At 40.7% G+C, this 16,604-nt stretch overlaps 1 protein-coding gene across 19 annotated transcripts in view; it reads left to right on the forward strand.

The window, feature by feature from the left end:
* The window catches only part of TNS3 (tensin 3), a 340,704-nt gene that overhangs the window by 166,410 nt on the left and 157,690 nt on the right, over window positions 1–16,604 (forward strand). For all 19 annotated transcript variants that reach the window (XM_007061354.4, XM_027823761.3, XM_027823765.3 and 16 more), the window contains one exon: window positions 99–140. In XM_007061354.4, coding sequence (XP_007061416.2) covers window positions 99–140 — 42 coding nt within the window. The remainder of the gene's footprint in view (window positions 1–98; window positions 141–16,604) is intronic.

Consider the following 16,604-nt stretch of genomic DNA (forward strand, 5'->3'; position numbering starts at 1 on the left):
GGTGGGAGAGGTACGGGGGAAGCTTTTTTAAACATGTATAGTAAAAAATATTGAAAATGATTAAATTGATTTTAATCATTTATTTTTATTCTTCACAGCCTGATAACTCTGAGACCTTTCTGAGTCATGTAACCAGAACTGTAAGTAATCCATTTTGGTTAGTCTTTTTGATTTGCTTAACCTGATTTATTTTTCAGTCTGTGGTTGCACATTTTCATTACATCTTCACAGAACTATTACTGCTAGTCGTTCTTCAAAGCACAGGCAGTTAGAATATTTAAGGGAAGCAGGTTTGGGTTAAGATAACTGGTGGTAATGCCAAAGGTTTTTTTGCAGTTTTCCCAGGAACTTTTGCAGTGGACTTGAGCCTTTCTTGCCTTCTGTCACACAAAAGCTTTCGAGGGAGGAGAAGAAAAAAGAAATGGCAGAAACACACATGCTTACATTTTTCCTCTGAAAAGGAAATCAAAGATCCTATGGCACTTTTTCAGGAATAAGAGTGTTTGTTAATTCTTGAGTTCTTGGCAATGCACAATTCATAACTTTATCTCTCTCTATATATCTGTGGTTGGCAAAGTTGGGATGAAAGTGCTATATACATGAAAGATATCATGGGCATCAAATAAGGTGTATGCATATTACTCATGAAGACTTGTGATTGTTTTGTACTGAAGCACTCTGTCAGCTTTGGTTCAAATAGCACTAGGTGCAGTTAGAAGATGAGGAGATGCTGCTCTTTGGTAAATGCTGTGGGAAAAGATATGAACTGAATAATATTGTATGTATCAATACTGGCAACCCCTGTAAGTGCACCCTTCTTCCCCATTTATTCTTTAGCATGAGTCCAGGACCAGATTTAATAACTAAACCCAGAGTACTAAGGAAAACTTACCCAACATAAATTAGGTCGGAATTGGAGGCCATTTTAACACCTTTTTGCTTTCTTTTTCAATGAGACAATGAAGTGAGCTAGCATCTTTAAAGGGTTCCACTTTGTGTTATCTAAGAGCATTAATAAGAATTCTAGGTATAGCAGTTATTGGAACACTAGGAAGCAGCTAAATTATCTGGTGACAAGACATTTAAATGAATTAAAATATTTAATGTTCCTCCCAGACTCTCCCCCCACCCCATTCTTAGTTGGACAGATTACCTAAAATTAAGACAAAAGCCCCCAAAATATCCCTCTTGTCAAATTCATATACTTGAATGAACAGTTTCACAGCTCTCCCCTAATATAACTAGTATGAAATGAAATCACAAGATAAACGGTGTAAAAATAATTACAGATTACTTTCTTGTGTTAAAACTAGCTGTTAACTTCAGAGGGTTTTTATGTTTGCACTAGTTGCTTATTAGAGGAGCCAAGGTCAACCTCCTTTGTACGTATGGTAGCTCATGCACAGCCAGCTATTTTTGAGCACAATTAAAGTGGCAGGCCACACTATTCCAACTAAAAGCGGCAAAGAGTCCTGTGGCACCTTATAGACTAACAGACGTATTGGAGCATAAGCTTTCGTGGGTGAATACCCACTTCGTCAGATGCATGTAGTGGAAATTTCCAGAGGCAGGTATAAATATGCAAGCAAGAATCAGGCTAGGGGTAACGAGGTTAGTTCAATCAGGGAAGATGAGGCCCTCTTCTAGCAGTTGAGGTGTGAACGCCAAGGGAGGAGAAACTGCTTTTGTAGCTGGCTAGCCATTCACAGTCTTTGTTTAATCCTGAGCTGACGGTGTCAAATTTGCAAATGAACTGAAGCTCCGCAGTTTTTCTTTGAAGTCTGGTCCTGAAGTTTTTTTGCTGCAGGATGGCTACCTTTAAATCTGCTATTGTGTGTCCAGGGAGGTTGAAGTGTTCTCCTACAGGTTTTTGTATATTGCCATTCCTAATATCTGATTTGTGTCCATTTATCCTTTTACGTAGGGACTGTCCAGTTTGGCCAATGTACATAGCAGAGGGGCATTGCTGGCACATGATGGTGTATATTACACTGGTGGATATGCAGGTGAATGAACCGGTGACGGTGTGGCTGATCTGGTTAGGTCCTGTGATGGTGTCGCTGGTGTAGATATGTGGGCAGAGTTGGCATCGAGGTTTGTTGCATGGATTGATTCCTGAGTTAGAGTTACTATGGTGCGGTGTGTAGTTGCTGGTGAGAATATGCTTCAGGTTGGCAGGTTGACTGTGGGCAAGAACTGGCCTGCCTCCCAAGGCCTGTGAAAGTGAGGGATCGTTGTCCAGGATGGGTTGTAGATCACTGATGATGCGTTGGAGAGGTTTTAGCTGAGGACTGTATGTGATGGCCAGTGGAGTTCTGTTGGTGTCTTTCTTGGGCTTGTCTTGCAGCAGGAGGCTTCTGGGTACATGTCTGGCTCTGTTGATCTGTTTCCTTATTTCCTCGTGTGGGTATCGTACTTCTGAGAATGCTTGGTGAAGATCTTTTAGGTGTTGGTCTCTGTCAGGGGTTGGAGCAAATGCGGTTGTACCTCAGCGCTTGGCTGTAGACAATGGATCGTGTGGTGTGTCCGGGATGGAAGCTGGAGGCATGCAGGTAGGCATAGTGGTCGGTGGTTTTCGGTATAGGGTGGTGTTAACGTGACCATCACTTATTTGCACCGTGGTGTCTAGGAAGTGGACCTCCCGTGTTGATTGGTCCAGGCTGAGGTTGATGGTGGGATGGAAGCTATTGAAATTGTGGTGGAATTCTTCCAGGGTTTCCTTCCCATGGGTCCAGATGATGAAGATGTCAGCAAAATGTGGCTTAGGTATAGAAGGGGCGTGAGTGGATGAGAGCTGAGGAAGCGTTGTTCCAGGTCAGCCATAAAAATGTTGGCATACTGTGGGGCCATGCGGGTGCCCATAGCGGTGCCACTGGTCTGGAGGTATATGTTGTCACCAAATTTGAAATAATTGTGAGTGAGGATAAAGTCACAGAGCTCAGCAACCAGTTGTTCTGTGGCATCATCAGGGATACTCTTCCTGACAGCTTGTATTCCAACTGTATCTTTTGGTGTATACACCTTCACATAGAGTAGCATCTTGGATCAATAAATTGCCCATTAGTTCACTGCTTGAAAAATTTCCCTGTTCTCTTCCATGGGACTATACCTACGAGCCAGTGATTGACAAGGAAGATGAAAGGGAGTCTGGCCACCAGACAGTTCTGGTTGTAGCACCATTACATAAACTCTAGCCCTCAGTGCAGATTTTAGAAAGGGGAAAGATGGTGGGATCGATACCAGTGTGCTGTCCCTAGACCCTGTGTTGGTATCAGTCTTTTACATGATCCTCTAACTTAGTATGTGTACGATAAACTGTGCTGGAACGGTGTAAATTCTCTTTCTCTTTTCCTCACCATCTTCCAGTGCCTCCTAGCTCTTAGGAAGGGAAAGGGTCTGTTTCTCTTCTTTAGCATCCTGACTGCTGAGTGAATATCTTCAGTAGCAGCCTCTGCCGCTTCATGGGAAAGCTATGAGCAGCAGCTAAGAAAATGTGGCCTAATTCATGACAGTGTCACTTCTGCTCACAAGGTTCTGAATGACACTTGTGAAACTGACTAGAGTCTGGTTAATTTCCTTCAGCTATTGTTTGGGAAAGTTATGAGCAGCTGCTGAGAAACTTGTGACATTTGCCTGCAAGCTCAGGAAGACAGCACTGCATTTCCTTACATTTAAAAGGTATCTTCACAAGCATATGGATTAGAACCTTAATTTTTTAAAACATGAAAGTTTGAATGCTGGAGAAATTGTTGAATTAGGCTTCTTACGTACCAGGAAAAGTTCTACCTGGTAGTTCAGTTTGTCAAGTCCTGCCTTGGTGTGCCTACTCCTTTGTTATAAAATAGGTGGGATGCAAATGTTTGACTGAAAAGCAATTTCAAACCATGACAGCAAGAAGTGTTTTCCTATTCATAGTTTATGTGCCATCACTTCACTGGCAATAAAACTCTCAATCACAGACTATTTATTGGTATTATGAAGGATCCCAGAATATTCTACAAACATTAATGACTTAAGCCTCAGAACATGTCTGTGAATTAAACACTTTTAAAAGATCAGGCCCAAGGTCACAGAACAGATCTGTGATTGAACCAGGAGCAAAGCTCAGGAGATCTGACTTCCAGTCCTCTGTTCAAACCACCAAATTTTGCTTCTTTCCATCGTATTGGACAATATGAATGTATTTTTTTCAGAAGTAATAATCACTGTAGGACCCACAAATGCAGGGAATATGCTTTATACACCACTGATTCACACCTTCTGTGTGGTGGTTACATTAACAGTCTCATCCTTAAACCATACCAGTTTTGAATTAATGCAGCAGAGTTTATACGCTGTCATGTCTCTTGTGATGAATTAGGTTGCCTGTGGATAGTAATTATTCAGGAAGCTGCCTATAACCTCTGGAGTAATAACAAGAACTTTACCACAACTGGAGTCTCAGATAGCACTCAGATACTTAACATGATCACATCTAAATCTAGGAGAAGCATTTTGCGCTCAGATTTGCTCTGTGACTGTTCTCTACACTTGTGCAGAACTTCCACAGATGTCAGTGCAGATCTGAGAGCAGAATTGTTTACGAGCAAAAGTTTAGTTTGTTGGCAAGAGGATGTTAGAGGACTGGATTCTGCTTGTGCAAAGTGTACTTAAACCAGCCAAAGAGCTCCCCTCACGAATTCTTCCTGTGCAGGGGAATTTCTTGCCAGAGTAAGGCTGGCAGAAGCAGCTATGCCACCTCCTGCACCAGCTCCACCACCACTGTGCAAGGCTCTCAACTGGCATGATGTCACTGAGGGACCTTCCACAAGTGGCATAAATGAAAGTTGCCCCTTTAAAACAGCAGCTTTAGCTTACACTGAGGCTTGGGGCTAAGAATTGGGGAGCCTGTCAGCACTTTTCTTGGCTGCCATGGAGAGCCGAACACAGAGTGTTTTAAAAATGATATTGTCAGCACTAGTAGGAGAGTTTGCCTGAATTTACCCCCTACTGATGCAGGAATGGCTCCTTCCTGCACCACAGAGTCCCACTGTGCCTGTGGGGAAGGGAAACCGCTTTAATTCCTACCAAGGATTCCATGGAAGCCAATGGGAATGTGCTGAATCAATATTTGCCACCCCAGCCATGCTCACTTTTGGATTATTCCTGACACTTCTCAGGCCTCAAATGAGGGAGAGGTTCTGGGAACCCTGACAACATAGACCCAATGTTTGGTCTGCCTTAGGATAGCAAACTGTCCATGTCACTGTTGGTTTTATTCTCAAGAGCTTTGTAGCTTGCAGCTTGTGCTTGTCTAGTTCCCCTAGCAATCATCTGGCAATGCTGTGGTGCTGGAGAATCTTGTTGCAGTTTTGTTTTATGTCTGGATTGAATCTCCTGGTCTCTTAGTTATTCTCTTCGTAGTCTGTCTTCCTGTGATGTGGGTTGAGACAAGTGGCTGACTGTATTTTCACATTGTTTGGTGAATCTTTTTCCTTCTGTTTTGTTGGACTGAGTTGTAGTGGTGATTTATACCGTATGCTGATATGGTTTTGCATGGATGTTGTGCAGTAAAGGGAGATGCACATTCCTTCTTGGCAAATAATCAAAGACTCTCTTTAGGACCTTTGATTAGACACCATATATATGCCATTGTCAGTCTCTGCTCAGGAGAAGCCTAAGGACTGGTCCTGCAAGTTACGATGGAAGTGCATTAGCAACGTTGACTGAGCACATTGCTTGCATACGCTATACTTGTCTGTGAACAGTTTCTTTTGTATGCATGAGCTCAAAAAATAACAAAGAATTAAAACAAAACATGCTGGGAGCACAGGGAAATGACGTCCCCTCTACTTGGGACAAAGATGCAGACACAGACACAGAAGTAAAGAGGGACAGGTTAACAATATCTCTCAAAACTGAACTTCACCAATATAGTCCGGACTAACTCCTAAGAGAGCGAGTCCTATCCAGGTCTCCTTGGCCAAATTAAGTGTGAGAGTGCATGTGTGAGAATGAAGTGGGGAGGTTGAGAAAGCCTCATGTTTGAAAACTAGATGACAGGATCATGTTGAATTCTTCCAGGGCTCCCCAAAACAGTACAGTAAACATGAAAACCAGCTGCACATACTGTAAAGGATATTGACCTGCCTAACAACTAATTGAAATTGGGAGGTGCAAGGTGGCTGACATTACTATGGGGATTGTGGGTAACTTTTCACTTTCTGACTTCTAATTTTTATTTTGAACGTACAGCTATTATGAGCAAAATCTTTAAAGGGGCCTCAACCTGCCCTGTATAGTCACACCTGTAACCTGGGAGTTGAACATATGAGTACTGCTGTTTACATTCACAATTGCCTGTAGTTGATTGCAGGTGTACAAAGCACAGCCTTTTAAAAATCTGTGGCCCATAATGCAACATTAGATTAGTGTTTTTTAATTTAATTTCTTGTATAAAAAATAGCTGTGGCACTCTGGAGTTGTGGAATTTTATTTTGCACATTTTTTGCTGTGTAGACACATGAAAATATCCAGGTTTGGTATTGTGGAATTATGCAACTCAATAGCAATAATACAGGCAATAGTGTAACAATGTTTTTAGTGCTTGTGCCCAAAACACCATTTTAATGTCTTGACTTTATTTTAAATTTTTTTTTTCAAATATGATCATAAAGTTCAGCTACTTTTGCACTCTGCAAAATTCTTAACATGTTTTTAAAATTTGGATACATCACAATTATGGCTTTTTGTCTTACCCACCTGGCAGAAATGGCTGAATAGATTTTATTCAAACTTTAAAATCCCTCAACTGAAACAGAAATTAAATGGGCAGGAATGAGTGCCCAGAAACAAGTATTGGGGAAATGGTCATGGAAATGGACTTGCAACCTTTCCGATAGCATTCATGAGAGCATACAGAAGCTGATGACATTGTCAGGTTCTCCCTTTAAGTAAAGAGATTGGCAGCATTAGTGTGTAAACCTCTTCATTAGAGACCACAGGCTAGATTTTCAGAAGAGCTCAGCTTTCATTTAGGCACCTAAATGATGAGAGTAATTTTCAGAAGTCCTAGGTACACTGCAGCTCCCACTTAAAAACAATAGGGGCTGCTGGGTGCTGAGAACGTCTGAAATTCAGACCACTTCGTTTAGGTGCCTAAAGGGGAGCTGAGTCCTTAGAAAATTTGACTCTATATCACTTGCAGTGGCTCTCCAGTTGTGACTTTTTAAACTTCCCCTTGCTATTTCTGCTGTTGATTAGTGTCTGAGCAGCTGCCAGACTCTGCTATAGCAGGAGACACATGAGTGCAGCTATTTCTTGTTGAAGCAACTTACCTCACATCAGTGGCTATTATAGCAAGCACCTAACACTGTCCGGCCAGCTAGATTACTTGATTGTCTGAATGTTGTGACACTTGTTTTTATATAAAAGGAAATGCCACCTCGTTTCTGTAGGCTAGATGTGTTACCGTGAAACGTCTTGATTTTGGGGTTTTTTTTGTTTTTGTTTTTAAATCTTGTTGGTAATTTAATATATATTTTATGTCTGTGTTTTTGATGTCATGCTTTCAAGATACTTTCAGTAGTTGTTAGGACAATATCAAAAACTGTTCCGTTCACCTGTGGTTCGCAGAACTTGTTACCTCCCTGTCACCTTACAGGAGAGGAGCACTTTATAATAATAATATTGAAATAATAATAACTACCAAAAAAGCAAGTGGCAGGCATGGGACCTTTATTTGTCCTGTCACTATTGTACTTGCAAATCTATCTAGGTATTTACATGGCCTACATCACTGTAATATCTGAACACCTCTCTCATGAATAATTTTATCTTTAGAATCACCCCTATGAGGTAGGGACATACTATCCTCATTTAACAGATGGGGAACTGAGGCATGGGATCAGTTAAGGGTCTTAAGCAAAGTTCCACAGGCAGGTGTGTTTGAGCTGAGACCTGACCCCAGGTCTCCGTAGTGCCCTAACCACTAGACCAACCGTTCTCAAACTGTGGGGGAGGACCCCAAAATGGGTCATGACCTTGTTTTAATGGGGTCACCAGGGCTGGCATTAGACTTGCTGGGGCCGGGGGCTGAAGCCTGAGCCCCACCACCCAGGGCTGAGGGCTTCAGACCTGGGTGGCAGGGCTCGGTTACAGGCCCCCCGCCATGGGCTGAAGCCCTTGGGTTTTGACTTTGGCCCTCCCGCCTGGGGTAGTGAGTCTTGGGCTTGGGCTTTGGCCTCCTCACACAAGGCGGCAGGGCTAAGGCGGGCTCAGGCTTCAGCTCCCACTCCTGGGGTCGTGTAGTAATTTTTGTTGTCAGAAGCGGGCCGTGGTGCAATGAAGTTTGAGAACCCTGCACTAGACCATCCTTCCTGCCCAAATACTTCCCAGTAACCTTAGAAGAATACAGAGACAATAGCATTTTGTATTAAATGTTTTATTTTAAAATTTCAAACTTGCCATGTGCCCAATTATGCCTGCCCGCTACAATATTAACAGACATGGCTTTGACTACCCTCCTCAAAAGTAGCCTCCTTTGGAAATGCATTTGCTGTTTAAAATAAATGTTTGATTGTTCCTATAAGTGGAAAATATTATTCAAAACTCTGTGTACATTTTTCGGTTTTTGCTAATCAAATTAAATAAACCTTTCAATGTAACTATTTGTTAAATCTGGCAAACTTAGTGATTCTAAAGACCATAACATATCTGTCCTAGAGATGTGGTGATGAGAAATATATAAAAGAAAATTTCACTTTGCATGTGAGGAATTCAGCTTTGAAAAACCTAATGTAGTATGTTCCCTGCGGTCTCAGTCTGCTCTTATTCACTAGCAAAACTGAGTCTCATCTGAACCCTAGACGACTCATTAAGGGCCTGATCCTGCAAAACTCACTGATTTTGCTGTGAGTTTTCTGCACTGGGGCATTGCAGAATCAAGCTTTGAGAACACGCATTGTATTGTAAATAGTACAGAAAATTCATGGCTGTAAAATAATCATGAAATAAAAATCACCTGTGGCTCATCCTTCTTATTCAAACATGGACTTTGGATGTTTCTGCTTTCGGTTGTCATAGCTGGCAAGGCCCCAGATAGCAGCAAAAGCAAAAGCTTGCTGCTTACCTTTTTGTTGTTGTTTTTTAATTCCTGAAAGAAAGTGCTTCAGCTCCAGTGCACTTTATGGATAGAAGACCTAAATGTCCTGGGAACACTTACTGATACAGTAAATGAGAAAACAAGACTTTTTTTTACAGTTTTGCACAGAACCAAAATAAAAATGTACAGCCAAACCAATAACTTGCTACTTACAGAAGAAACAGCTATAAATTCATGTTCTCCAGGAAGACAGCTCCCAAAGAGACATGTTCAGTGGTTTAAAAAAAAAAAAAGTTTAGTACTGACACAAGACGTTCGAACATGTGTTCCTCTGTAGCTTCTAAAAGCCGCTATTAACATAGAAGTTACCATAATGGAACAGACTAGTAGTCATTGTAATTCATTGTCCTGACTTACTCAGTGACCTCCAAGGGTATGTGCAACTGCAGTACAATATCATAGAAAGGGATAGAGAATTTCTTCCTGACCACAGGTGATCAGCGTGTGCTTGTGACAATCTTTAGAATATTTTTTTCTAACTAGTTCTATTACACGCCCTATTCATAGTCATATAAATGTCTAGTAAATTGTGGAGTTGTGTTTTGTTGTTGTGTTTTTTGGTTTTGCCTCATAAAATCATGTGGCAGTGAATTCCATAGGTTAGTTATAAGTTGTGTAAAATGTCTTCAATTTTATATTTATTTATTTAAATGTGTTTTTTTAAAGTATCTAGTCAAAATTCTAGGTGTTTATACCACCATTAAAAATATCCAGAATTAAAGTATTTTTATCTAAAAATAGAAAGGCCTTCCTTAATATGACCTAATTTCTCAAACATGCTTATCTAATTAACCTCTCATACAAGAATAGTTTCTCCTCATTAAATTATTCCATATCCCTCATAGCACACCCCTTCAGCAAAAGTCCAGGAAAATAGCTGAGCCCTTTGGCATGCCCTGAAGGTTAAAAGATCCAAGGTCGGTACAATCTTATGGAGAGAATGCTGGAGTTAAGGACCATTAACAACACTGCTAAGCCAGGCACAGTTCATGAAGGTTCTATGCAAGCTTACTCATAGAGTGCTCTCAAGACAGCTCAGTACTGCTCATTTTTAAATGCTAAGTTGCTTTTCAGCAGACATTTCTACAGTAGTGCCAGGGACTGCTGGGACATGGGATGAGACCACCAAACTATTTTTCATTTATGATCCAATCTCCAGCATTGCAAGCCTGGTGCATTAACACCTCTCACCCTAACTCAGTGGTTCCCAAACTTTAACAGCCCACAAACCCCTTTCACTAAATTGTGAAATCTCGTGAACCCCCTCCTAAAAATTTCCTCCTCACTCCGAGGGGCTCCTGCTGCTGGACCCCGTTGACTGCTCCGATCAACTGAGCTCCACTGAGCTCAGGCTGCAGGTCCCGCTGACTGCCGGGGCTCAGGCTGCCAGCCCCGTGTGGAGTGCTGGGGTTCAGGCTGCAGGCTCCCCCACTCACGGGGCGGCAGGGCTCGAGCTGTCTGCCCTGCAACCAGGTCCAACCTGCTGCCTCCAAAGCCCGGGGTCCTCTGGCCGCCATTAGTGAAATTTTTCTGGCGAACCCCCTGTACCGTTCTGCGAACCCCCAGGGGTTCGCAAACCCCAGTTTGGGAACCACTGCCCTAACTTATGTTTCTGACTTTGTGTGTTGCCCTAATGCTTAGTTTTAATGCTTAGTGATCAGAAGCCATTAGACCAGCTCTTAATTGCACACTGAGCTTGATTTGTCAACCCTGTGAAATAGAGCCCTGTAACTCTGCAGATATACGCTTTATATCTGTGGATATTTGCGTCCATGGACCATGTTTGTGAATCACAGATGCGGATCCAAATTTTATATCTAGAGCCCTGAAAATCTGCAGACATCCACTTTATATCCACGGACCATGTTTGCGGATTGCGGATTGGATACAGATACAAATTTTGTATCTGCGCAGGGGCTCTACTTTAAAGGTTGGTGAAATGATTCAGATGAATTCACCTGGGCAAAATTGATCCATAACAAAACTTTGTGGATGCCCATGGAGCTTCAGGACAGTTGAATTTGGCTTCTGAGGTAAGTAAGCATGCTAGAGGTGTAATTTGGATGGTGGTTCAATTCACTGCTACTGTAACTGTCATTCAAAACATCTGCTGGAGGCTGAGCAGAGTGGAGGCATGCTGGCAGAAAATAGGGCATGGTTTATGCAACTATAAGCTTTGATTGTTTCTAGCCTAAGGCAGCTATAGAAAAGAAGTACAGATGCATAAGGGGCCCACTTATGTTCTTGTATGGTCTACATGCACCACAGATTGTAGTGTCAATGGGAAGCAGGCTCAACAAAGCCACTGTTTCTCAACACTCAGGTGTTGCCAGGGTAGGGGCTGAACAGAGTATTGACTCCATCCCTCCAACACGCTGGCCATCATAGCTGTGCAGGCATACCATATAACATACACTGCACTGGGTATAAGCCCAGCACAGTTTACTTCTTCCAGAAAACTGCCAGGAGACTCAGAGCCACACTCTGCTTCCTGGGCTATTCCTGGGACAGCACAACTGTGCGCTGCCTGTTGCTCACGGCAGATCATAAAGTAACAATCTAACCCACCCTGCCTGGCTGTTTTACTTTTTTGGGTGGCCTTATTCTCTGCTTTTTTTCCTCACGTTTTGTAAACTACTGACTGGGCCATGCTCTCCTGTGCTGCTGAATTAGACATATAGCCTGATTCTTTTCCTGGATAAAGAAGAAGAATCTCCACAACAATATAAGCCAGAAGTAACTTCCATCAATATAAAACCATAGAGTAAAACTGTGTGCCTAATCCAAAAATGCAGAGAAGTGTCTTTCATAAATTCAGCAGCTTCAGCGGCACCAGCAGATTCACCTGGCTGAAACGTAGCCATGATAACATACAGAATGGACTTCCATCTTCAATGGTCCTTTGCACGTTTTCTTCCTTTGTCAAGAGTCAGTATGAGAGGATTTAGGCTTCTTAAATATTTCAAAATTGTATCTTCCAAGCTCGCTTGTGGTCAGTTTGGTGCTCTGTTTCCTTCAACTTCAGCTCTGTAAGCCTTCTTTAGAAGCGTACCTTCTTCTGTATATATGACATGACCCCACAGTTGCAGTCATCTGAACAGGTGCAAGATTGCTGCTTGCTGGGAATGTCTGAGTATCAACTTCTTGGTGACAAATCAAACCAATGGATGTTAATAATATGCTGTAACTTTTTACATCGAAAACTGTTTCAGAAATCACAAGCAACAGATATATCCCAAAGACCTTTCTCATCTTAGAATCATAGAATGTCAGGGTTGGAAGGAACCTCAGGAGGTCATCTAGTCTAACCCCTGCTCAAAGCAGGACCAATCTCCAATTTTTGCCCCAGATCCCTAAATGGTCTTCTCAAGGATTGAACTCACAACCCTGGGTGTTGAGCGTAACGTGCATTAGCAGGCCAATGCTCAAACCACTGAGCTATCCCTCCCCCATGCTTCAGTATTTTCCATTTCAAATATGCAAGGAAATAACTTATTTAGGTGTTAAAATTTGTTCTAATCTTCCCAAAATTGTTTCTATGAATATGGACTGTATATTAAAAGAAATTTCCAAGGATGTGGAGAGGTGCCATATCCTCCCTCTGTCATTTCTAGGGAGAATAGAAATAATCACAATTAATATCTACCCAGGAATGACCTATATCATTAGGCTATTGCCTTTAAAGGTCTCTCCCTTGCTCTTTGCTAGAATAAATAGGCTTATTGTGCAATTTTATGGGATAAAAAACAGTTTCGCGTATCACACAAGACCCTTAAAAATAGGCTTGCCAGATTTGTATTTATATTATCTAGCATTCCGAATGTGTCCTAATTTAAGATGGTTCTCCTCCAGTAGCTCTGTATACACACCGGTCTGGTTTGAAATAGAAAATAACTTATTGAAACCATTTGGTTCCCTCTTTTCTGTTATATACCTTAAGAGGCTACCCACATCCTTAAGGAAAATTCCGATCTTTGCACCTACAAGATGCAACACATTAAGATGATTATAGCTGCTGATCTTACTAATTCTCTTCTTGTACCACTATGTACCTGGGCATCAAGATCAAGGCAAATGCCACGCTTAAGACAATTTGGATAGAAAAAGGATTTAAAAAATTAAAGCTATAATATAAGATGATAGACTGGCCTCCTTCGATTACATGTGAAACAAATATCAGTTACTGCAGTCTGAGTTCCTCCTTTCAGCAGCTATGCTCAAGAATTCATGAAAGGGTAGGGAACAATTGGTCTGTTTCAACTCTCTCACCTCTAAAAGAACATATTAAGAAATACAGAAACAAAAGTCACTTTGTAGGAATTACTTATAGGTGGCTAATACTTTGCATTACCCTCCCAATCTGAGTTTCAAAGAAAAATGGGAAAGAGAACTTAACCTTACTATCACAACAGAAACGTGGGAGGATATATGGCTTAATGTGAAAGACGCTTCAAGTTCTTTATCCTTGCGATTCTTCCAGAACAAGATAATAAACAGGTATTACTGGACTCCAGGAAATTAAGGCTAGATTGGTAACACACAGTGAATGCTGGAAATGCAACTAGCCCCATGCGAACCTTTCACACATCCTCTATGCCTGTCAAAAAATGCATGTGTTCTGGAATACCATATTCAGTGCTCTCTCAACAACGTCGTGTTGCTATTTTTCCATCTCCGACCTTGGGTATGTTGGGGATGCTGAATGAGCTGACATTAAGAAATGGATTGCAGTAACTAATTTAGTGCCCAAAAGTTATTTTGAGAAAATATACAATTCCTCCCTCACACACAGATTGGCTTAGTGAACTCTCTACTACTGTATTAATGGAATTAATGACTTTGTCTAATAGAAATGCTTGGAAAAAAATATGAGGATGTCTGGTCACACATGAAACTATTGCATAAATTTGCAGTTTAGTATATATTAGTCCCCAGTACTCATAGGTTATCTTCTCACCTATTTATCTGTTTAGTCACTTCAACAACTGACTCTCTGCATGACCTTTATGGGTTCAGGTTTGTTTGCTTGTTTTTTGGTTTGTTTTTTTCCAGGTTTCACAAATAATAAACACTGAATTTTGCTATTTATAGGGCCATCTTATGCACGTATTTATATATGTTTTGTTTCATTCTGTTTATATTTTATATAAAAACGATAAAAAGAAATATTAAAAAAAAGAAAACAGTTTCATAAGTTCAAGGGCATTGTTTAATTGGCTATTCTGTCCAGATTTGGTCAGAGGGCATAGTACAGCAGTGCTTGTTTTGCAGAACATCTGTTGTCACGAAATCAGATTAGGAAGACATCTTTATATACTTGGTGTCAGATTGTGTGGTCCATATTCCTACAAAACTTGACAAATCTGTGCATTTCATCATTGTTTGAGCACAACAGCACATTTTTCAAGATGTAAGCATTGCCATTTGATAAATATCTTGCCCTCGTGGTATTTTGAAATTCAGGATAGCTCTCAAAGTTCTGTATGACAGAGAGTAATTTGTGAAATCCGAATAAATAAGGTAGCCACAAAAATGTCTCACAATGTCTGCAGTGTATCATAATATATTTAGCATATCAGACCGTAGGAAAAATAGAAACATGAGGGAAAGGTACGTTGCTTGGCTCAGAAATGATTGTATCAGGGAATAATGCTGGGGGGAAAGATAGGTTAGAGGGTGTATAGGGATGTGGGGGTATTTCCCTGGCTCCTTGCCATCTGCAAACAAATCATTGACTATAAAGAGTCAGCACGTAATGTACAGGGTGACCTTGACATTGTAAATGGGTAAGAGCAATTTATCACATGCTGTCCACCATATTAATATGATGGAAAGTTTCACATGGTGAACTGAACTCTCTTTTGGAGTCTCTGCCCAACAGTTCAGGGGAGTGTGGGGAGTTTTCACAATTTCTTATGTTTTTGTATCCACCACGACAGCTTATACGGTAACACAATTCCTTATATTGTGCAATAAAACATGATACCCAAACCAAACTAAGGACTTTAAAAGCTTTTGCTTTAAACAGAGAATCAGTCAGATTTAAAAAAAAAATAAACTACATTATAGGAACTGGGAGAGAATTTTACAAATAGCACTGACAATTTACATATTAAGCGATTCCAGCTGTTAAGCCATGGAAATTGGCACAAACCGCCAATACGGGGCATGCAGCAGAAAGGAATACACTGCTTTTCAGCTTGATAGCATGCATACAATTAAGTACAGATGTCCCTAATGGGATTTTTTTTGTTGTTTTATTGTGAGATCTATATTAATGTCCAGTTTATATGCCACAAATAAGTGGAATAAAGTTTCATTTTATCACTTTCTTCTTAGCAAAGGAAAACCCATACAGAGAAATGAAATCATAACTAACTGATCATTCATATTTAAGTGAGACTAGCTATTAAATTTATGAACGTTGGCGGAAACACTCAGTAAGGTGCTCAATGTACCTGCTGGCTGGCTGTCAGTGAGCTATGTAACTGAAACAGAGACACATTCAGCTAATGTCTCCTCTACTTGAAAGACTGATTGTGGGCAGGGATTCTGTTATTATGATTATTTATAATTTACTTATGGTAGCATTCTCTGTGTACTAGGCACTTTCAAAACACTCATTAATTGAGACTATCTATGTTAAAAGGTTGATTCTGAAAGGATTAAGAGCGGCCTGCAATGCGTTAAGCTGCCTCAGCTCTCACCACTGAAGATGATAGACGGTGTGGATGTTCAGTACATCACCAGTTGCATTCAGCATCTCACAGAATCAAGTCCCAAGTGTCAATGTGTATGAGAGCTACACAGTACACTACTATTCAGACTTGTTTTAAACTCTTCAATGCAGCTCATCACTAGAAATTTTGGAAAAGACACATGCCAGTTATGTACATTTGGGTGTGTGTTGGAGGTTACCTGCTTTTGTTAAGCGATGCATTTGAACTGAGGAGTGGTGTCTTTTTTTTTTTTTTGTCTTTTTCTTCTATAAAAGGTCCTACAGACACAAACCCATCCTAGCATAAATCAATCTATTCATGAGTCCTGGGCATACATAAGTTATATTGGCTCAGGTGGTTTGAGTTCCAGTCTGTATCCTGATTCTCAGCTTTATAGTGCACTCTTCTGTACTATACATGCAAATCAAAGGCAGGAGATGAGTGAGAAACCCCCGCTTTATAAATATTTATTAGTGATTCATATACTTTATCCCAAGCTCACATGCATATAAGGGCAGGACAAAGTCTGAACTGTTCCATATATTCTTATTTCATAATTATTGTATGTTAACAAATAATTTTTAACTTAGAAGTAAAATTTGACACTTTAATACCTAGTCAGTATAACTGTTATATTATTGCCAACGAAAGGGCCATCTCTCAAGGTGTGGATTTTCCTGAGAAGCAAATTTGATTGAGACCTCTTTATTTTAAATTAATTTATACATATTACATATATGTAA

Source organism: Chelonia mydas, chromosome 2 (assembly GCF_015237465.2).
Source record: "Chelonia mydas isolate rCheMyd1 chromosome 2, rCheMyd1.pri.v2, whole genome shotgun sequence".
NCBI lineage: Eukaryota > Metazoa > Chordata > Testudines > Cheloniidae > Chelonia > Chelonia mydas.